Genomic DNA, 24261 nt, shown 5'->3' with positions numbered 1-24261 from the left:
TAATTAGCGCATGAGTGCTTGAGTTATGGCCGAAAATGTGTTTTGTGACGTCACAGTGATCTTTAACCACCATATTCTAATCAGTTCATCATTGAGTCAAAGTGGACGTTTGTGCCAAATTTGATGAAATTCCCTCCAGGCTCTCCTGAGATATCACATTCATGAGAAGGGGACGGATGGACGGACGAACCCAAAACACAATGACTCTATTGCAGGTGCGGAGGCAATTTTATTTTAGTCTATAATCATATGATATGTAACAAAAATTAAAAGTTTAAAGGGCAATTTATAAGATCCTCAAAATTGCACTGTGCTATTACAATGATCTCTGACAGTAAATACAGATATCTACAAATAAATTCAATGTCAGTTCTCACCAAATTTGAATTGAAAATGTGACTTTTGGGATTGGTCCAGTGTTTGAGATATGACAATTAAATTTGTTTGAATGTAGAGAAAATGGAAAATGATCATGGGTGTTGTATCAGAGTTTTTACATTATTTTATTCCATCGTTCATTAGTCTATGAAGCAGCTCCAGGATTGGTCACTAGATGACATCATCACAACATTTTTCCTGTCTCGCTTGTTAAAATTAAAACTGAGCTGTGGTCTGTGGACATGATTTACATTTTTCGTGTGGATTTTCCCTTTAACCCATTTTCTGTTTGCCTCAGCATCTGCTCTGGAAAGAGCTGTCCGAGGTCCTGAACATAAGCTGCGCATGGATCCCTGGTCATGTATGGGGAGGTGGCTTTGTAGTCACTCACTAACCTGCTTAACCTACTTTCTACTTGCCGGCCTTTCATCTGTCCACAGAGAGGAAAGTGCTGTAGGATAAATATAGCATACTTAACAACACACACAGTGTCCGTCCTGGCTTTCTGAACAACACAGATAGTGCCACGCTTTCTTGTATTCCTGCGTCCTTACCCTCAATGCATCACTGATCATTTCCCTAATGAAATCCAGCCTCACTCCGAACATGGACTCCTCATGTTTGGCCCATTAACCCAACTGGTAGAAAACGTGTTGGGACGCGCTTGAACCTTCATTGAGATGAATATGACCAAAATAATGACATTTTAAGATCTTAATTGTCCAATTATGTAGACAGCTGTTGTGCTGCATTGCAATGCCAGTTCAATTGCAGTTTCCTAGCAACCAGAGAGGTACAATGAAATGATTTTCTGCTAAGTGGCATCATTTCCTCGCAGCAAGACTACAGTGTACATTCACAAAACAAATCTAAATCTGCAATGTGTGCATGCTTCTTCACCTCCAGGCTAATGTTTTTGTTGCTTTACTGCTCCTAACATTAAAATGCAACCGAAAGAATTGCATTCGTGTATGTGTGTGTGTGTTTTATGGATAGGGTACCTGTTTATGTAGACATCCATATGGGTCATGTGTGCATCTGTATACCCTAGAGATGTGTCAAAGCCTATAAAATAGCTGTGTCGCAGCAAACAAAATCATTTCAGTTGATTAATGTTCATCCAGAATGCTGCGTCCTGGGCTAATCATTGTACATGCATTCTTTTCAATTAATTCATTATCAAGGGAGGTAGAGAGAAGGGGAGGGGGGGCTGGGGGAGGGGAAAAGAGAGTCAGGGGGAAACAGAAAATCCAATCCTGCTGGTCTGAAGTCTCGGAGCAATGGAGCATTAGTCTCATCTTGATGTAATTGGAATGACACCAAGAGTAAAGCCCGCTGATTTAGGAACAGCCTCTAGGCTTGATTTAATGCCCTCTGCCAAAACTATACATCCATCTTTTTATCTTTCTCTCCTTCCCTCTTGCAGGCCCCTCCGCTCCACTTCGTGTTCCTCCCCCACCCTGTTTCGCGCTCTCTTCATTCACCAGCTACAGCCATGCATCTCCATCTGTACTCTATTAAACGAACAGTAGCTGCATTTTATTATATTTAAAGGCAGAAGGTTATAAACTCCCACAGAGCGGGTATTTTTTCAGCTTTTTACTTACTCCGTCTGGCATTTACACACTTGAATGGATGTGTTTTACTCTCACAGAGGTTATGTTTTATTACTGGACAAATATCTCCGAGAGAAGAGCGCAAAGAAAGGGCAGACTAAGCAGGTGTATCCAGGCCAGGGTGCTGCGTCCCCGGGGTTTGCTGCTGCTCAGTCCCCTGACAGATGGACGGCCAGGGCAATCCTATTACCCCCATGTGTTTAGCTCCTCTTAATGCCAGGGTGGGTTGCATGGCTAATGGGAGGCAATGAATGTTTGGAGGGAGAGTCTCATGCTACTGAATGATGATCATCACCATTTATTTAACAACTTTGAGGAGATCTAAAACCAGCGACAGGCAGTGAAGAATATAAGCATGACGACTTTGTAGCTCAGCTAGTGCACTCTGATACAGTGTGTCTCACTGAGGGATGTCATATTAAATCAGCTCAGCCACTAAATAGGCTTTACTGTATATATTTCACATAGTGATTTCATCCTTGTCCAGCAAAGATGAAGAAAGTGACTTTTTAGGCATCTCATCACTACTGCCTGGCCTCTAACATAGTGTTGGGCATTGTGACTGCATGTACCATTAGATGATATAGATCTGTCCACCATAAGAGATTTGCCATTAAATTTACATGCGGTGTCTATTCCATTTAATCTCTGACTGTACAAAAACATTGTGTGCAATAGTGTAAATCCATTAGCAGGAATACTTTATGACATTATTGAGTTTTTAACCACGCTTGTGGATCTATGGATGGCAATATTGGTCGGTTGGTCAATGGATTCTACCATTCTACCACCATTCTACTGAAATTTGTTGGAAACTATTGGGCAGATTGTCTTGAGATTTTGTACAGATAGCCTGTTCATTGTGCACAGCAGGATTAATCTGAATGACTGTAGTGCCGACATGAGGTCAAAGTTTTGACTTGATGGATTCGTACAAAATTTTGTGCACACATTGCGCGCATTTCCTCAACATTGTGACCTGATGACTTCCTTTTGTGTAAGTATGAGGTTCATATTTGTGTTTTAAGTGAAATGTTTCAACAGCTATTGAGCTTAGCTTTAGTTTGTGTTGTGCTGATTAGCTAATATTAGCATGCTAACATGCTAAGATGGTGAGCATGGAAAACATTACACCTGCTAAACATCAGCATGTTAACATTGATATTGTGAGCATTGCTGCCTTTTAATGGAACTCGTGAGCTCATGGCTCTGACATGAGAAGTTGTGTACAATATGCTTGGCATTGAATTGATTCAGCTTAGAAATTTGCTGCTAGGCAACATGGACACCACTGTTAGCTCTAGAAGCCACTGACCCTAACTATTTAGCAAGCTACTGTGATGCAGGAAATGCAAAGGCATAATAATAGAGATAAAAGATGAGGCTGTTGGGGATATTGTCATTTGGTTAAATGTTGTTCTGCATTTTTGTAGTTATGTGTATTTATTTGAAACTGTTGACATCCTGGAACGCAAGACAAATTTCAGATTTTTTTTCTGACCATTAAGTGAAACTACCAATCATCATCATTATCATCATATCAACATTTCCCTCAGATGTACAATAACATTATAAAGAGCAACTCTATACAACTAAATTTACAATATCGTAACTTACCATCCCCTGAAAAATGAAGTGAACGTCAGCAAAACAGGTCACAACTTGTGAACTCTGAGCTTTTGGAAAATTCCACTTGATAGATTATGAATACCATATGAGGGGGGTGTTCATTTGAACTCCTCTTGTGAACATGATAATTATGACTCCAATTTGAAGTCAGTACATGTTGCCATGGTAGCATTTAGCTCATAACGACAGCCTCGCAGAGCAACCTTACTAGCATGGCTACAGACTAGTTCAATCAGGAGAGACAGAAGAATGAAGTCAAGATAATAATTAATACAGAATATGAGGGTACAAATTAAGATTAAGATCTAACAGAAGTCTTTGGCTCTTGGACACCAGAGGAAGATATTTTGTGATAGAAGGACATCTGAGTGGCAGCAGGATAAATCTCCCCATGGAGTCCAGACACTGGTGGTGGTGGTGGCTGCTGACTCTGAGGCTGCTGACTGCTGAGGCATATGAGGCTGAAGAATCCATAAAGACTGGGTGGTGATGGGGAGGTGGATGGTGCTGAAAGTGCAGCAAGAAAGAACTACAGCAGAGAAAGAACCATATTTAAAATGAGGAGCAGTAAGATGATAGGCTGACAGAGAAGACGTGTCGCTGTGCTATTGGTTGATTGTGAATCAGCTGATGACTCAATTGACCTACCCAGACGATGACACCTAAAGATAGTGAGTGAGCTTACGTGCAAGGAATGAATGGCAGGGTGAGAAAGAAACTTACAGCCTGAGCATGAAAAGTATGGTCTTCCTGACTGAACTTTCGCTAGAGCTTCATTTGACAAGACATAGTCTGTCTGTATGATTTTGGCGTCACTGTGATGATGCACTTTTGTTTTACAGGCACTTAATTCACTGTATTAGCCAACAACAGTCATTCCTGACTGGTTATTTTATATTTAAACAGCACAGAGAGTACAGAGGCATTACTTTATACATCAATATCACAATGTAAGATTACATACTCTATTAGATTTTGCACCCTTTCTCCCACCTGCAGACACTGTGAAACTTGCTGCAGACGAGACACTGTATGTATCTGCAGTCCATTTTTGTCTGGTAAACTATTAAAAAACAGAGTTTTACACAAAAGCATTGAAAGGTTTTATTTCTTCATATTAAGTCATTTTATACTAACATTAGTGGGAAATTTCAATTTCCGCTTTGCAAATCTTTTGGTAAATCTTAGTGGCATATCTTGTGTTCAAAGGTGTTTAATAAAATTTCATGGGTTTCATCAGCCGTGTGATTACTAACTGTTGAGAAAGACATCATCTACAATTGCATCACTGTCTATCAGTCAATTCAGTTTACTGCGCAATGATACATTTTCCACTTTTAGTTGTTCTATCATTTATACTTGATCCATTGCAGACTTTGATTAACAATTCCGGCCTTAAACAGAGTTTGTATTGATTTATCTTAATCTCATATTTCTTGGATTAACTGGATGAAAATGATCAATATTCTACCCTGCATAAACTAGTTATTATCCAGTGGTCAATATACCATTGACTGCAATCTTGAGCTATGAGAGATCTGCAGTAAAGGTGGAGTGTAAGTGTGCCGTGTGGTCAAATATCTCTACTCATGTGTAAGTGTATGTGCATGTATGCTGCTTGGTATGCAGACAGCGTCTTTGCTGCCTGTAGCCCTACAACGGCATCCCCAGGTCAAGCAATTACCACACATCAAGGAAAGCAATTGGGCATGACTAAAATATCATTGCCATGTGATTGTGTCCCTATGTTTGGGTTGCTGGAGCCTAATTTAACCCACTTTGTCCATACGATCGAGGAGAATTGAGGACACGCTCTCCAATTCTGGTGGCCCCCCGAGCATTTCCTGCAAGTCTGACACACAGCAGCTGGGCTGTAGACACGCCGTCACTGGCCCTTTACTCAGCGGAGTGGGATATGGGGTGTAATGAGCGAGAGAAGTGAGGTAGTAGAGGAGAACAAGCTGGAGGTAGGGGAGGGGAGCAATAAATGAGCCATAGGGTGCAGAAACATAAGGCCTTCTGAGTGAAGGATCTTAGACTATGTGTGTATTGACCTGCGATCACTTGTAAGGTCATGTGATTGCATCAATTTAAGAGCCAGACTGGTTTCCAGTCAGGGCTGTTGCTCTGAGATGCTTTCCATTGGCAAAGGAGCCAGCGTGTTCATATTTTGCTTTGGCAGGAGAGCAGGGAAGAGAAGTGGAAGGGGGGTTAAGGGGTGAGGAGATTGGCATATATGCACAGGCAATGGGACAGGGGCAAGGAGAGAGATGGTAGATGTTATTAGAGAGGCAGCATTGATCCCAGGCTCTGGCTCCAAGCAGCATTCACCCACTTATTCCCTCATTATACAGTCAAATATCTCCGTGCCTTTAACTGCCACCCCTGCCCTTCATCTGTCTGTCTCTCTGCCTCGTAATTTCCCCCACGCCTCCCAACAAAATCTGACAAACCTGAACCTCTCATCCATGCGGCTTCATTCTACGAAATCCATTGTTTTCCCTGATTCCATTTCAATTTCATTTGGTCTCGCTGCTCAGCTGTAACTTAGCCGAAGTCTTTTGTGGAAGAGGGACGCGCCGTGTTTCTTTTGTCCTCATAGAGCCTGTTTAAATATTGATAGAGATGGAAAGCACCGCTGACCACTCAGTCAGATCTGAGGGGGTCAAGGATGGCAGGGTTTCTCTGCAGATTTCATTAAGGGAGCAGAGGACTGTAAATACGGAAGCATGGCCCTCGCTGATGCTCCAGCAACCTTCATTATCCCCCTGCATGGATAACTCCCTGTAATGTATTCCAATGGAGATGGAGGTTGGAGGGTGATGGGGTGTAAAATAGCATGTGTAGGAAGGCCCTGTTTTTCTGCTACGAGCAGGCTGCCACCCTCACAGCCAGATACCCATTAGGACAGGAGCAGAGGATTGGATGTGCAAATGGTCCCATGGATTAGAGAGCTAATGCATTTAGGAGAGGGGGCTCCAATCTCTTTATTGCCACTGCTCTGTGTGTGTGTTGAGGCTCGTGCAGGGGAGATACCCAGTCCCTTTGTGGAGCCTGAGAGATTTAGAGTAAAGTGAGTAGATAAGGGCAGGGATGCACTGTGAGTGCGGCCACACTGATGCAACGCACACACTCATCAAAGCTTATAGTTTGACCAGAAGAAGGCTGGATAACTCAGCATGGAAATGAGATCTTTCCAGAAAGAGGCACAGACAGCACGGCCCTACTAATCTAATTAATCAGTGTCTGGGTTTTTTCATTTTCTCTGCCCTCTTTTCTGTCCCTCTTTGTTGCTCTCCGGTCTTCTCCCTTTCTGAACTCGTCCTTCCCTGTCTGCCCTGATTTCTCTGAATCTGAACTTCACGCCCCATCTGAAGTGTTTGGACAGAAATGTGCCATGTCATGCGCTTCCTACCACACATGCTATAAAGCCTCTGTTGTCCTCTCCTCGTGCACAGCCGCTGTGAGAGAACTGGATCTAGATGCAAAGAGGAAAGCATAGAAATGACAGTGTATAGATGCCTCTGCAGCAGGAAGGAGGGATGGTGATGCAGGATCTACTTATGAGGCAACCTGCTACCAGGCCATAAGGCAGCTGTCGGCTTTACACGCACGAACCTTGTAGGTGGTCGTCAAGCTGTGAGCAAGCAGAATATGAACTCTTCCTCTGTGGCGCTGGTGGTGGTGGTTCGAGTGAGCGTCACATTTGCTGCTTGTGTTTTTTTAAAGAGCCAGCCGCCAGGCAGCATGGGAGGGGCCCTCCTTTGCTGAGGCGCAGCAGCAGCAGCAGCAGCACTGTGGGTAACTACAGCACAGCTCTGCTCTCTCTGCGCTATCACAGTGAGTCAGCTGAGTTGCCGGGATCACAGGCGCCGGTGAGTGAGTGAATGAATGAGAGAGGGGACCCTGCAGGGTTTGGATACAGAAAGGCGAAGGTGCGACTCTGGAGATGCGCGGAGCTGAGACACTGACATGGAAACAGTGAAGTGATCGGAGCAAGCTTGTTGACGCATAATCCCGCCCGCCCCGCTGGCACTGGGAGGGGGGCAAATCTCGCCTGCCTAAACTCAAATCCTCCACAAGAGATTTACGGAGTGCGCTGCTTCTGCTGCTGCTGCGAGTTCAGCCACCTTCAAGAAGACATTTCTTTCATTTTGGCTCTACAGGCGCTCTGTGGTGATAATGAGCATATTTTTGGGAGATCCACATGTCTGTGAAGCAAGAGGACCTCATGCGCTATCATAATTAGGGTATTAAATCCACTGTTGGAATCGGCACTGTCACTGCGTCGCGGACGGTGGGCGGTTGGATGCGCCCTGAGGTGTGGACAGGACCTGCCCGCACATCACCATCATCATCACCATCATCATTATCATCAGCATCCTCATCATCACAGGCATTTGATCGTGATTGTGTTGATTACACCGGAGATCTGGAGCCATGACAGGCCCCCCGCTGGTCCCACAGCCCGCCTGCTGACGGTACCGGGCAGGATGGGAGCAGGTCTGCCGCGTTCAGGATCCCGAACCAGTCGATTTATCAATGGAGGAGGAGAGTGACACCCGGAAAATCAACAACAGCTTCCTTCGCGACCACAACTATGCAACCGAAGGTATTTAAAAAGGGAAAAAATGCTCATTTTAAGCTGTTTTACCAGCACAGAAAATAACCTGAGGCTGTAGCTGGAGGGATCTGATATCAAGGCAAGATAAGTCACTGCATAGGAATATTAAAGGAACCATAAAAATACTTATTACGCAAATGTCACTGTAGGATGAATGGCCTGGGTGATAAAAATAAATATATATCTGGCCCATAAAGTGCCTAAATGCCATTTAAAGCGCATTTTAATCACCTCACCCACACCATAAACTGCTGTAGGGCATTAAAGGAATATTCCGCTCAATTGTTACAAACATGGAGCCTGTAGCTCAGCCTGTAGCTGTGGTGTCAATAGCAGGAGATGATGAGGTGGCTTCCCATCATGCCTGCTATTTTAGGATGACCATCCTGACCGAGGGGAATCAGGGCTTTAATCTGTATGTACTGTGAGCAGCAGTGGAGTAAAGCCTCCTGTACAGCTGTTCCAGCGTCTGGAGTCTGTGTAGTAAATATGTGAAGCAGTACAATAACATGAATTAGTGATGAAAGAATGGATCTGGTCTGTCATGTGTTCACTTGTTGAAAGAATTAGACAGAGAAGGTGCCCTCATTTTGAGACACTGAAATATGGATCTCTCTCTCTCTGTCACACACACACACACACACACACACACACACACATACACACAGTATATTTTTACTGTACACGCTCATAACTGCAGCTTTGAACAATAGCTGTTTCCTGCAGCCCCGCTGCTCTAAATGCTGCTCCTGCACATGTGTGTTTCCTCCTCATTGACCACACATCAGCCCCTTGATGATCAGCCTGTTAACTAATTGATGCGATATAGTTCCCTTATGTTCCACCGATCAGCTCCACCTCTCCTCCTCGAGCTGCTTAGATCATTGATCAACATCAAACATTGATTAAAGATAAAAGAGCCATTGTTAATCTTATTACGACCTCAGTCCCCATTCACTGATTATAATAACTTTATTTTATTATGCAGGGCAGTTATGGACATTAACTGCTGGACTGATATCAGAAGGTAATAAAACCATTGGGAACTAAAGGCTTCTCATTGCTGGGACTGATCTACAAAACATAATGTAATGCTGTAAAACACAGCCACAGATTAATACAAGATTTCAGTCTATGTGCATAATGTGGATGTCTGTTTTCTTCTCTTTTATTCTCATTTTTAACAAATATTTGATCAGTAGGTGATCCATATTGTTCAGTTCGAAGCACTGTTTTATTTACAGTGTAGTCAGCTCTTATTTATAGTCTCTGCAGCATGGGGCAGCCTCAAATTCTTTCACACCAGACACATTTCACCACCCACTTACCATGAGGTTTGACAAAAAAAAGAAACACATTTAAAATATGACGGAAAGTCCCATAATTTAACAATCAAATAGCGCATCCTCACAAATTATGTGCAGAATTTGATGGCATAGCATAGGTAGAGGCATATGGAGGGTACACATGGGTTGATGGAGGGGATGTATTTGTGGCTGCAGGGTGGGTCGGAGCTGCCACCAGCTCAGGTTACTGATGCCACTGCAGGTTGGAGGAGAGACAAAGTCAAGGCTCAGAAAGCAGAGTCTCATTCTCACAATTTCTCCTGCTGCTTTCCTCAATTTTTTTTCCTTTCGTCATTTAAATATGGCAGAGCATGATCATTTGCTGCGCTCCCGCTCTTACAGATGATTCCTTGTCACTGCTAAACACACAGGCACTGGTTGAGAGCGAGGAGAAGTGAAGTGGGGGTGGGAGTGGGTGTGATGGATATCTTTGTTTGATGTGTGCACTGAGATGAGAAAACAGTAGGGGATCTTCCCTTTTCCAGCGTCTCACTCTTTCACTCTGTGTCATTCATTTGATCAGGAAAAAGTGGGCGAGAGTTACCCAGGGTGTAAAATGTGGCTCCTTAAAGCAAAGCACTGTCTGGTCTGTGGCCCATCTGCGCTTTTCAAACAAGGAACGTCTACTTTTGTTATTTTTTTTATTGCTGTAATTTATGGCTGATCGTCACACCTCGTATACCATGAATGTGTGTGTGTATGTGTGTGTGCCCATTCACTGGTTTTCTCCTTGTCTTGTAAGTGGTATGAAGTCAGTCTGAAGCCAAAGATCATACAGGCTGGTGTCTGGATCTATCATCCGTCCTCGTAAATTTAGCAAAGTGCACATGTTCCATCAGGCCCATTCTGCTCAGACCACACACACACACACACACAGTCACACATACACACATAGGTCCCTGATGAGTGGCGGCGAGCTGGTAGGGATTTCCCTCAGGCCGTGCTTGCCCACAGCAGCAGGACACTTTAATGATGTCACATTTTAATGATGTCACTCACGCTGACCTTTGGTTTGCACCAATCCCACGCCCCAGTGGGTCTGTGGGCGGCTACATTGACCGCGTGTGCGTTACGTGCACACACTGTGCTGGTCATCCATGGTTGGAAATTTAAAAAAGTCAACCTCAATGCAAAGTTTCCAGGAACATCTCTGTTGTCTAGATGAAAGAAAATTGCTTTACAGTCTGATTTGCATTTCCCAGCCGCCTGCGGATGATACATTGCTAATGGTGATAGAATGGATGGTGTGTGTCTCACTGCAGCTGTGCACATCAGTGTGTGTTGAGTCAATGGACTGTTATGCTCCTACAACATGGGTCTCAGTTAATTTTCATAATCTGCACCTTGGATGTTCCTATAATGGATGAAATTGTCAAATAGCAGAAAACCACTCGGAGTGTAAAAATGTAAATAGCTTCCTCGCTGTGAGGCAGGACCTAACCTATTGTCTGCGCTGGTATTGATTTCTGCTCCTTTACAATTTAGCTACCAGAACAATGACCTAAAGATCTATTGGTAGGACATGTAATCCTTTCCACCTTCTCTCCCCTGCCCCCTCTTTCCTCTCATTCTCTCTCTTCCTGCCTTGCTGCTGATATGTCTGTCTGATGCGAGTACAAGCTTGTGTGTGATGTGACCCCTCCAGACCTGCTGAATACTGATGCAGTCCCTGTAACAGAGAGCTCGCAGCCTTTATTGCAGCTGCTGATGAGAGCAGAGCACCGCCTATGGTTGCCTGTGCCAAGGCAAACGGCCCGGGGCCACACTTTAGGACCCCGGCATAAAAAGACTTAGCCCACTATACCCTCAGGTCCCATCCATTATTCACTATGAAACACTCAAAACGCTGAACCCCTCCTCGGTACGTAGCACACGAAAGATAATGTCCATGTGTGTGTATGGGGGCTGGTGTGGGGGGCGGCGGGTGCTTAATGGCAAGCTGTGAAGTTGGGGCGAGTCACACTCCTTATTCAGCAGCTGCTTTCATCCGCTGATTAGCTTCTTATTAAGTCTGCAGCTCCATGAAAATTTAATGAGAATTTATTAAAGAATACCCGTGGTGTTGCTACTGTAGGAAGATTACAAAAAAATATCCTACTTCTTATGTGACTTCCTGGTCATTTGAGGTGCCGCTGTGATAGATGTACTGTACGTGAGTCATTCGGTGCACTGCTAGCCTGCAGGCTAAGCAGTGTTTGACCTTTCTGGACTTTATAATGGGATACATTTGTAAGTTTTGATAGCTAATTCCTATGTCCTGTCGAGGAAGCCTGCGTCACTCGGAATCTTTCATGTTTTTGTGATAAGGTCACTGTAGATACAGGATTTCAGTCTGTGCAGCAGCAATCTAATCTTTGATTCACTCCAGCCTTGAAAACGGGGAGATGAAAGGGATTGCACCAAAGCAACGCAGACAGATAGAGAGGGAGAGACAGCTTTTGTTTTGGTGGTGGATTATAATTCTATGCACCCCCGCTTCCCCCACCATCCCCCTCCTACATCTTCAATTTCTAAGAGAATACCAAATAACAAGCATATGAAATGATCTCAGTATCCCTCTTGGTATTCGTGTCGGCGCATGCAAGAATCGATCGCTGATCCTACAGCTTTTCACCACTTCTCCTCCTTTCGCCCCGTCCCGTGTTGTGTCTGTAGTCAGATGTGTGCCACGTCGACGTGTTAATGAAGTGTGAGAAGTGAAGCAGTAACATGTCTCGCCCATTTCACCCTCCATTCCCCGGAGTGTGGGGATACAGGAAAGCAAGCGCACACATACATGGGCGTACAAAAGAAAGGGACTACACACACGTATGCACACATTCTGTCTCGTCCTCAAGGGGCTGATCCTGGAGAAACCAGGTTAATTAGCTTGTTCACTCCAGATCTTACAAAGAGTCATGCTCTTCAGATGAAGAGAGCTACATTGTGCTCTGTTGCTTTGTGTGCAGCTAATAAAGCCTAATAAACCCTTAATCATATGACTGGGCACCAGACTAGTAGGTAGCACGGTTTATTCAAAATTTCAATTGATCTCCATTGTTGCCATTATCAGCTGCTTATTCAGCACAGAAATAAAGGAACAGACAGGTGTTCAGTCTATCGCTGCAAAATTTCGGTGTTATTGTCCCTGGAGAAAAAAAAGCAGATTGATAGGTATTGTTGATTATCGCAGAAGGAACGAAAGCGGCGAGTGAAAAGAGAGTGCGAGAATGGACGTGAATTATCCCTCGTCCTGATCCTTTGACGCAGGCAGCTCAGCACAAGTGCTGTAATCCTCTCCTCTCAACGTCTAACAAAGCATTTACACGACACCATGTTGCTCGCATCCCTCCCGCTACCTGGAATTATTGTACAGCAACTTACGCAACTAGCTTTCCATTCAGTCACATTATTTTGGATCTGTCTGTCTTACACAACCTTCCAGTGCCACAGGATCATGCCTCAGTTTGTTTGTTTGTTTTTTTCACCCCCTGACAGGATTACACGTTGTCAAGAGGTTAGCCAGGGTTCTCCTATTTTGGTCTTCGCTGCACTCTGTACTGATGAGACTCACTGTACGATCTTTTATTGACCTACTTACCTCCCCAGACTTCCCCCCTCTTTTCTCTTAGTGGCCCTTTCTGTTATGTGTGATAGATGTTGCATGCTCGGACGTCTATAAATACATTCAATATCCTCTCTCCCCGCCCTGTGTTTCTGGCTCCTCGTGCACGCTTTTTCATTCCAGAATCAATGCATATCTATGTTTCCATCCAATTGGTGTGAGCTCAGATTCTATATTGCATGCTGTAGGCGGGGTTACTGAGGTTCAGATCAGGGAATAGAAACAGATAAGAGCCTGTGTTATTTCGGTCGTATGTACGCCGTTACACACACACATCACAGCAGCAGGCCAACAGGCTTGTCTGTGTTATTACTGGTGATTGATGTGTGTTATCTCGAGCATCAGTCTGATGCATCACGAAGCGCTGACCTGTCTGCGTCAGACCTGGCTGGCCACAGGATTTATGGGCTTCATCTGGTTATGGTCTGCTGATGAAGCTGTGTGTGTGTGTGAGAGCGAGAGAGAGAGTGTAAGTACACATTTGATCAGCCTGCTGCTAATTCCAGTCCACCTTGAACCTGCTGACGCTCACGTAATAAAAATCTGATCTGATGCAAGCGGAAATCATGACACAGACCCCGCCCACCTGCATCTCCACCTGCCAATCAGTTTGTTCCCTATAATGAAAGTTTATCAGAAAACACCGCTCAAACATGGCCCTGTCACTGGCTGAGGTTGAGTAGATTGCCTGTTTCTGGCTTGAATACATTTGCATGAGGAAAATCTAATTTAGGGAGGCATTCCATCACGTTAGCAAGAGTTTCAGCTTCACTGGCTTTTCCCCGATTCTTCATTCAGCGAGATGATTGAAGGATGTATCCGTGTGTAAACTCGTTAAATGGCACCCATCAATTACTGTTTCTCCTCGGTGACTTAATGGGTTGATGATGAGGAGAGAGAAGAGAGAGGGGGGAGACAGAAAAAAGTGTGGAGGACAAAACGGGAGAGAGAGAAAAGCTTTGATTCAAGAATGCTGACTGCTAAGCCGATTCCATTCGATTCACACCAGTGGCTTTGGCCTGATGGTGTTGGGGAAGACACCATCGTGTGTGTGTGTGTGTGTGTGACAGAGTGTGTGTGATGCAGAAAATACAGAGAGATAAATCCAGTGTCTGTTTTTTGCATGCATTTGCGAGGGTGTGTCAGTGGGGTACTCCCAGGCTGTAATTAGGTCAGAGTGTGTCTTGTCTGTGCAGCATTAATTAGTTTATAGATTCAAATATGATTAGGATCCACACCCCCACGCCGCCGCCACCAACGCTCCCTCACGTCATTATCAACACATGGCCATAAGAATCCCTCTGGGGTCATCGCTGAATGTAGCTTTCTCATCGACAATTAAAAGAAACAAGGGGAGGACACACGCACACACATACATTGGAAGACATGGCGCTTAGTCATTCCCACCATGCACAGCAGCGTTACGTGAAGAGGTGAGCCCGTCTACAGGGACTCCATTGTCTGAAGTTGTGTGCTGCATTGAACTGCACACACTTGCCCCAGATGCAGTAGCAGGTTTTCACTCTACTGCAGCACTCGCTCTGTCTGCTGAATTACAGCTAGCATCAGCAACTAAGTCTGAGAGCTATTGGCACACACACACACACACACACACACACACACACATATACACCCCTCTGACTGCCGCTAGAGATGGAAACGGTCTCCATAGCAACATTCCCCTCTCCTGTTCAGCGCTCCGCCAGTAGCAGGTCCACAGAGGGCGTGGGGGGTACAAAACAACAAGCTCTCTTTTTCTCTCCCTCTCTGTCTAATATTATTGTCACTGTTAAACAGGGGGCTAGCCTCTGCTGTGGTGTGTGTCCATGTGTGTGTGTGTGTGTGTGTGTGTGTGTGACAGATATTATGCTGTGCCTTTTTAGCTCGGGGCTGTATAATAATTACAGTCACCATTAGCCTCTCCTAAATCCAGGCAGATGTATGTCTTTGAGGAGGAGAGGAAAAGCTACCTTAAGGGTAGGTGTCTGTTATTTACTTTTGGTCAAACTGTAGCTATGCAGAGACACTGAGAAATGTTGGCGACGGATTGTGAATATATTTATTTGTTTTTTATCCTGTTGATGCACTGCATAAGATTGAAAGTTAAAAAGTGTGCCACACATATCGGCAGCAAAGAGCGCATGCTTTATTTAAAGGTTTATGATTGTGTTTTTTAATGAGGGAGCAGGAGCGTCACTGAGCAGCACGGGGTCTTGCAGCCGGGAGGAGTGAGGTGAATGGGATTATTAGTGTGGCGACAGCGTCCTTTAAAAAGCAGGAGTGCCATTAAATGACACAGATTGGCTCACTTCAGTCAGACGAGGGGCTGAATTAGTTGATATCATGCGGTGACTCACTCAGTGGCTTCTCCTAACCCATATTTCACTAAACTAGGGTATCTGTGCCGAAGAGTCCTCTGTGGGCTCCTCACGAGATTCCCCTTCCCTTCCCCTGACATGTTTTCTAGAAATCACTCTACCAGATCTTACGGAAAGGTCTTTCTTTCTTTCTTTCTTTCTTTCTGACTGATACCTTGACAGCTTTGTGTGCGTCCACACTGACATTTTCTCCCCCTCTCTGCTCTGCTTCCTGTGTTGCAGCTGACATTATCTCAACGGTTGAGTTTAACTCATCGGGGGAGCTGTTGGCCACCGGGGATAAAGGAGGCAGAGTGGTTGTCTTCCAGAGGGAGCAGGAGGTAGGAAATGCCAACAATGCAACACTAATTATGCTTGCCCTTCTGCCGAGAGCATTTGACATCCTTGAAACATTAAAGTCGCATTGTTTGCTTTTAGATAAGTAGTCAGTCAAGGGTTTCATGGAAAAGGATTGTTAGCTGGAAATTCAACAGTAAAACCACAAATAATAAACATCTCTTTGACCGCTAAGAAGCTTTGGTGGAGCCATCATTATAAACTCATGTTACATGGAGAAGCATTGTTTAAAACCACCAAAATTTATTCTGAATTCCAGTTACGATGTCAAGGTTTCCAATGATACTAAAAACTTGTATGCATGTCTAGATTTTTACATTTCATGTAATGGAGCAGCCATAAATATGTAGCACCATGGAAGAGAATGTTGATTCAATGTAAATGTGCCATATAATGTAGCTGCTATGGAGTGCTAGAACAAGCAAATAATAAAACAAACTAGGAGAGCACTCAGAGCTCTGCCAAGGCCAATAGTCCAGTCCTCTATGATATGCAAATCTGCAAGCACAAACACTGTATATGGATGTATGGATATATTTCCCAACTATATGACTGTACCTAGCTGAAGCCTCATTATTAGCTGTTCATGTATTATTTGCTTTTAAATTGGAAATATTTCACATGCTTAACATGCATTTATTTAAATCAGAAAACACTTAATTATCATGCATATGTATGATCATATATATGTGATCAGCATATGTGATCACAAGGAGGACATTTTACTTGAGTCAAATTTAAATTCACATTTAGAAAGAAAACCTTATAACCCAAACCAGTATGATTTAGTAACTTAATCTTTACACACATGGTGTTACAACTGTACTGGTTCTTGCATAAAACCACTGTGCCCAAATGTTCCATACCATCTGTTGCTGCATGAAGTTTGAGTAACTCTATGTGTAGGCTATCCTAGAGGATCACTGGTACCTGTGAATGTGGATTATAAAATGGAGTCATCGTATTTCTACAGTTTACTCCCATCTACTGGACTTTAAAGTCTCCATGAAATGAAAAATATGATTTTATCTCTTGTTATATGCCTAATATATGTTAAAAAAAAGTATCTGAATATTTTTACATCAACATGCCTGTCTTTTCTCGTTCTGCGAAACCAGGTAAAACGATTTGTTTGATGATGCATCCTCCTCAGTGGGGTTTGCAAAAATGAATCCAATCAAATACGGCTTTGGGTGACTAGCTGGCAACAAAGGTCATATAAAACCACACCTCACTGTCTGTGGGTTGCAGTCGCTAGCTAACAGAGCAAGAGAGATGTGTGTTTGGATATCAGTGGGCTAAACCTTTTTTGTCATATCCAAAACAATGTGGTGGAGGAATAATCATTCATCTCTCCCTTGTCCTCCTCCTTACCAAAGGACATATGTGTGGAGCCAACAGTCCGCTCAACAGCAGACTCCACTGTTGCTCTGTATCATGCCACACACTCGTTGTAGCGGTCCAATTAAATGAGAAGGATTTGTTTTAAATCCCTCTTGTAATTGTGTACTGACATACGTCACAGTACAGAAGTTAAAAACGCTCTAACGTAACAATGTATGGCATTTATTCTGCCAAGGCCAAATGTCTTGTCTCGCAATGTTAATGACAGTGAAAAATAATTTGTGTACTCGCCCCATGATTTGGATCCACTCCAAGAGTTAAGCCATTACGTTTATCAGGCCCATGTTGCACCCTTCCACCATGTTTCATCAAATTGGGCCAGTAGTTTCTCAGTAAACCTGCCAACAGACAAACTAAAAAACAAACAAAATGGGCTGAAAACATAACTTCCTTGATAAAAGTCACAAACATATATATACTGTATACACACACACACACGTGTAATGTTGTGAAACAGTGTAGAAAACAGGACCAAGGTTTTCTGTCCACATTACAGTTTTCTTTGGCAGATAAGTGTTGGCAGGGTGCAGGAGAACACTTCATCTGGAAGTCTTTCTTAATGACGTGCTACACATCGGTTTTGTTTCTATGACAACAATATCAAAGATCTAGAGTAACTAGGCAACTAACATAACACCATGTTAACAGACTGTTTACTACACTTTTAACAATATGCTTACAACACGTATGGTCATAGAAGAGCAACACTCACCAGCATCATTTAGTGTCCAGCCGGTCTGCTCCCACACTTTTGTTGTGATAGTTTCTTACTGACGTATCATACAGCTCGGGATACACAATAGCTAAAGGAGCAACAGTGACGACACCAGCGCCTTTGTGAAAAGTTCCAAGGTTTTCAACCAGAAGCATACTAAAGGGCTGCACAAATATGCTCTGAAAAAAAGACACTGGGTGCAGCTCTTTTTCTCTAAGCAGTGGTATGCTCTCTCTTCATTGGGAACAATTGAAAAAAGGCTGGACCTTTGAAAAAAAAAGACCATTTGACCATTTGTCTCTAAAATACTCACAGCATATTTCGTTTATTTGTGACCAAAACTCTGTTGTTCTTGCATGCCTCCATGGTGAATGAAGAAAAGGAGAACATTCTTCATTCATTGAAGTAAATGGAGCCATGATCAACAACAGCAGAACTACATCAAAACAAACACTCACACAACTCGCACAGTATAATCCAAGTCTGTTTTATCCAGTTGTATGCTCAGATCTTCCACAAAACTAAAACATTATGATCTAAAACAAGTCAGTTCAAACAGTCTTTTGCATGGCCGAGTCGTGTGTCTGGGCCTGCATGTTGTTGAAACTCTGCTCAGAGCCCATACACACACACACGTGCAGGTAGAAGTGTTTTAAGTAGAAAGGTTTTAGCAAAAATGCATGTTTGAGAAGTACAGAGCATACGACTGGATAAATGAGACCTGGACTATACTGTACAAGTTGTGCGAGGGTTTGTAAAAGAAGGTTTTGGTCCCCAGTGACTTCGGTACAAGAACAATGTTTGCCTTTTTTAGATTCTCCGTTCACCGTGGAGGCATGCGACACAAACAAAGTATTCTTAACAAATTTAAGGTAACAGGCAGTGAGTTAATGATATACAAATGGTCATTTTGCAGGTGAAGTTGTCTTTAAGCAAAACTTTGCTTTGAGCTCACATCAACATGCTAATACACTGTTTGTTGCTTAGAGGTTATAATGTTTCCCAAGATGAAAAGTAATGGGGTCAAAGTCATGCCATTACCATGGCTAAAGTATTTTTCTCACTATGAAGCTACTTAAGGGAAAGTTTAAGATGACTAAAATTTGAATTTACACCAGCAAATGCTGGACGCCTTGTCAAGGGCTTTAACTCTGTTGTGGGAACCAGTATTTAATCTTGTGGCGTTAACAGCAAACAGGTCAATCCCTCACTATGTTTCTCCTCCTGCAGAGTAAGAGCCAGCCCCAACGTCGAGGGGAGTACAATGTTTACAGCACATTCCAGAGCCACGAGCCCGAGTTTGACTACCTGAAGAGTTTGGAGATTGAGGAGAAGATCAACAAGATCAAATGGCTTCCTCAGCAGAACGCCGCCTACTTTCTGCTCTCCACCAACGGTCAGTTAGTAAGCTAAGGCAATCGTGGTATTGTTGGAGTAACACAAGTGGCGAAATGGTCAAAGAAACCATTAATCAGTCATGAGAGTGTTTTTACATGTGGGCAGAGTGTTGTTGTTACTCACTAACAGTGTCAGCTGAAGGCATGATTCATCCCTCACTTTGCAGAATGGTCAGATATACAGTACAGCTGATGTAAGAGATGTTATTAATATCACATGAAAATGTCTCTTTGACTGTTTGTGTGAATGTATTGGTGTTTCGCTCGGCTGAGCAAGTGCCACCAGAAGCGTTTCAGATTGAGAACTTCATGCATGGCTGCAACAGCAGGAGCAGACACACATATCAAAGCATGTGACACCACACACCGCACGTGCACGCTAGCTCAAAGAGACGCACACACACATCAGCGGCGAGACGTCTTGCAGATTGTGAGCTTCATGCATGGCTGCTACAGAAGTGCTAGCAGTGGCTGGAGCAGATGGCGGAGGGTCCTGTGGCGATGGCCTCGCTGCTCTGACACCAATATTCACAGCGGAAATTAAAAGAGAGAGAAAAAAAGGCAACAACCTGACTGCTGCCGCCATCCCCCTCACTAGACTGAGACGATGGGATGTAACTGGTGTTTGTGTGATGGAGAATTGAAAAGCGCCCAGATGGCTTTTTCAGGGGGAGCGTATACTGCAGCCGGGAAATGTAGTCAACATGTAGATTGATATCAGTGACATCAGAATGTACACAGGAACCGCCATTCATCATTCTCGCTGGCTCCTGCCCAGCTACATGCCAGATTGGCTGCCCAACCCCCCCGCATCCATCTTGTATCTGAGATTCACTGTAGTGAGCCTTGATCTAACTGTATGTTGTGTTCGTGTGTGTCCGTTTGTGTGTGTGTTTGTGTGATGTATCCATCCCAGACAAGACGGTGAAGCTGTGGAAAATCAGCGAAAGAGACAAGCGTCCGGAGGGCTACAACCTGAAGGATGACGATGGACGGATCAGAGACCCGTCGACCATCACCACGCTACGGGTGAGGGGGTCACAGAAACCTGTCAGGTCTAACACAACCCAAAATGTCACAAGGAGTCAGGTCAACGGCTGGTGTGTTAAAATTTCAGTTTGACTCAAAGTCAACAGCAGGTTGTGATCTGAAGACAAAAAAAATCCACCTTTGTCTTGAATTAAAACAAAAACAAAACATTTCAAGCTGCAGCCAGATGGCCTCTTGAAGCTTGAGCCAACAGCTAGTTAGCTTAGCTTAGCATTACCACAAAAAAACAGGGAAACAGCTACTGTTGCCCCATCAAAGGTAACTAAATTGGCCTACCAGCACCTCTAAAAGCTCACAAATAAACATGTTACATTCTACAAATGCAACTTGGAATTCTTAAACTTTGTTCTTTGCACAATTTAAACAGACATTTAAACTGAGGCGCCCCCTTAATTTGAATTTCCAACTGGGAAAGTCAGACCTACCCCAACCTCAAAATCCAAGATGGCTGCTCTGTGCATCATCATTAAGGAAAGCTGTAGTAATACACACCTTATTAGCACTTCTGTCTTATTAGTGTCTCATTAAAAACAGTCGTACACACAGTCTGTCCAACTTCTATCTGTGGACATGTTGCTACAGGTTTGGTATGCGCATAATACAGCATAATGCGTTGTTATCAACTGGTATTGCTAACAAAAGCTAACCTGGCTAGAATTGGTAATGCTAACAACATCTTGGTTTTCTGACTTGTTGTACTGGAATGCAGTCAACTCCAGTGTGATGTTATTCCCAGCTCCAACCCCCAGCTTCCGTTAAAAGTAAGTTACCTTTGGACTAGGGCTACATGATAGTAGGAAATATGCAACATTGCTAATGATATTACTTGCGAAATTGCAATAAAAAGATGTTAAAGTGAACATCAGTTCTGCATTTGCTGCTTTCAGTATGCTGCTGAAATACAACACATATCTTGTTGAATTAAAAAAGTTAAAGGAAAAATTTCCCAGCACTCTTTCATTGAACATTGAACTAAACACAAAAGGCACCACTAAAAAACATGAGTCATAGTTTCATAATAAAGTGCAGTTTTACTGATACTCTTTCAACTAACTTAAAAGATCCCTGAGTGCATATTACAGTGTTTCAAAATGTGTTTATCACCCAGGTAGCATGATGATAAAAATAATGCATATTGTGCAGCCCAGGCTATATGCTAAGCCAAGATAATTGACTGCTGGTGGTAGGTTTATATTGAACTTACAGATATGAGAATGGTGTCACTCTTCTCATCTAAATTTTGGCAAGAAAGCAAATAAGGGCCTTTTCCAAAATGTTCAACTATTTCTTAAAAACAATTCAGCAGTTCAGGAAGTTTTTGGATGGATGTCCCTCTAGAAAGGCATGTTGATGGTAGACTTTTCCCAGGTGACATTTTGACTCATCATAGTGGCAAAAGCACTAATATTGTTACTAATAACAATAACAATGGCTCCGTCCCAGTGAGAAGTGACAGTTTGACAGTCAACCAGCATGAACAATACCAGAAGCTAAAAAGGTTTTCATTCATTTTATAATTAACACCTGTGCTTTTCCTGTTCTGGAGGTAGTTGTAAGTAGTCTGAAGTCTGAATACATACAGTCCAGATAAGCTGATTAAATCAAAATTTAGCATTCAGTCAGGATGCTATGATAGCCTTTAATCCATCATAAACTTCTTAGCAGGGCGTGCTGTATGTCTGCACTGTATCAAAGCAGACACAGTAATATATGCTCACTTTCAGTTCTGATAAATGACACACACACAATCGTTGGACAATTTGGAACTGAATCTGGCAGAAGAAAGTGAGAATGAGTGATCGATATGTGCGCTGAGGTGAAGACCATGAAGGGATCATCCTCTCTGCCTGTCCCCGCCCCCCGCCCCCCTCTTATTCTTATCACTTCACTACCTCTTTAATTTTCACACAAAGCAGTCAGGCACATAGGACAGTGTGTGTGTGTGTGTGTGTGTGTGTGTGTGTGTGTGTGTGTACATGTGTGTGTCTGCCATAGTAGATTAGTGCTGTGTTCAGCGTGTCTGTCCCTCTTTGTCTGGCTGGCCAGGGGATCATAGCAACCTGGAGGACAGGCCGGGACTGTGGCAATCCTGTTTAGAGGCTGTGAAATCTGCGCATGGGGGGGGGAGAAAGCACAGGAGGAAAGGGAAGAGCTTAGAAAAATCATACCAAAATGTAGCCAAAAATAATCAAACAACGCACGCTCTTTATTGTATCATGAGAAGTCTATGATTCAGTACGTCCTAAAAACAAAAAATATGTACTTTATGTGTTTTATTTGATTTCTATTGGTTTATATTGTTATAACGTAAAATATTTCATGTTATAATGTGATTACTTATAACGTTACAATGTAAAAAATATCTTGTAAAAACATGAAACATGAAACTTTTCATGTTGATGTGACTGACTGATCCGTTGTGTTTTTTTTCCTGGCGTGGCAGCAATACCCGTCCGTAGATTTCAGCTATAAAAAGGAAACTGCTTTCAAATTTTGTGCTGTGAAAAGATCAGATTAGTTAGAAATATCTTAATGTAAAATATTCTGTTTTACATACTATAAGGAGGAGACTGTGTTAGGTCATTTCAAAGGTGCAGGAGCAAAGCTGAGCCGTGTAACTGTCAGTGTTGGGGGTTATGGGTTAATACGGTCCGTGTCTCTCTGGACAGCCAGTGAAAGACATGGAAATGAAGTGACACCCATGGAGATACAGCAGCCTGCTGGGCTGCCATGTCTCTCTGTCAGTGCCAGCAACGGACGAGAGAAAAAGGGAAGAAGCAGTCGATTTGTTCTCCTCTCTCGCTCCCCTCCCTTCTCTCTTTGTCTGGGTTTTATCTGGCCAACGGGGGGCTGCATACAGACTGGAGCTGGGTGTCTTTGAAGCCCGAGCAGCGCAGTGTGTGTGTGTGTGTGTGTGTGTGTGTGTGTGTGTGTGTGAGCTCGTCTTAATTCTGCAGAGTTCAGTTATCATTCCTCAGCAGGGCCGAGCGATGCCCTCGGGCCATTTCTCTTTCCACCTCCTTCGCTTTCTCTTTTTTCTCGCCTTCTCTCTCTCACACACACACACACACACACACACACACACACAAACAAGCGAGCAGGAGTGACTTCTTCAGCACTTACATGAGAGAAAGACAGAGAGCGATGGAGGGAGGCGTGATCTCAGAGTAGCTGTGTAGCTAACAGATATTCACCGTCTGATTGAACCTGCACATCCAAACAGCCCCTGAGCCCCTCAGTCACTGTCACTGTTTCATTAAGATTTGTGGAGTAAATGTCACATGAACCCCTGGAGTCATCTGGTTTCTCTCTCTCTCACACACACACACACACACACACACACACACACACACAATATACACACACACAAGCAATTATGTGCATGTACATTCACAGAAACAGATAATATCGAAGAAGGCCTCGAGGAAACCAGCATCAAAGTACACAGAACACTGAAACAGTGTTACAAAACACATCAAAGCCTTCAAGATGAATTTCTTGCATATTTTTCTGTTTCTTTATATCTCATTTTTCCCCTCTCTAATTGACCTGTCTTCACCAATAGGTGCCGGTGCTGCAGCCTATGGACTTGATGGTTGAGGCTACAGCCAGGCGGGTATTCAGTAATGCCCACACCTACCACATCAACTCCATCTCTGTCAACTCCGACCTTCAGACGTACATCTCCACCGACGACCTCAGGGTCAACCTGTGGAACCTGGAGATCACCGATCGCAGCTTCAGTATCCTCTTACACAGGTCTTTTCTGTGTTTAGGAGCTGTT

General features: G+C 43.5%; 1 protein-coding gene across 2 annotated transcripts in view; it reads left to right on the top strand.

Annotated features, from left to right (window-relative positions):
* ppp2r2ba (protein phosphatase 2, regulatory subunit B, beta a) overlaps positions 1-24261 on the top strand; it is a 55407-nt gene that overhangs the window by 22053 nt on the left and 9093 nt on the right. Inside the window, exons 1-5 of one of the 2 annotated variants that reach the window (XM_033633231.2) lie at positions 7215-8235; positions 15798-15895; positions 19261-19426; positions 20344-20456; positions 24043-24220. In XM_033633231.2, coding sequence (XP_033489122.1) covers positions 8166-8235; positions 15798-15895; positions 19261-19426; positions 20344-20456; positions 24043-24220 — 625 coding nt within the window. In that variant the 5' untranslated portion in view covers positions 7215-8165. Of the gene's footprint in view, positions 1-7214; positions 8236-15797; positions 15896-19260; positions 19427-20343; positions 20457-24042; positions 24221-24261 lie in introns of those variants that run through there. The other variant, XM_033633230.2, reaches the window with a different exon arrangement.

Source organism: Epinephelus lanceolatus, chromosome 7 (genome assembly GCF_041903045.1).
Source record: "Epinephelus lanceolatus isolate andai-2023 chromosome 7, ASM4190304v1, whole genome shotgun sequence".
Lineage (NCBI taxonomy): Eukaryota > Metazoa > Chordata > Actinopteri > Perciformes > Serranidae > Epinephelus > Epinephelus lanceolatus.
The sequence above is the reverse complement of the archived record's forward strand: the minus strand, read 5'-3'. Positions and strand labels throughout refer to the sequence as shown.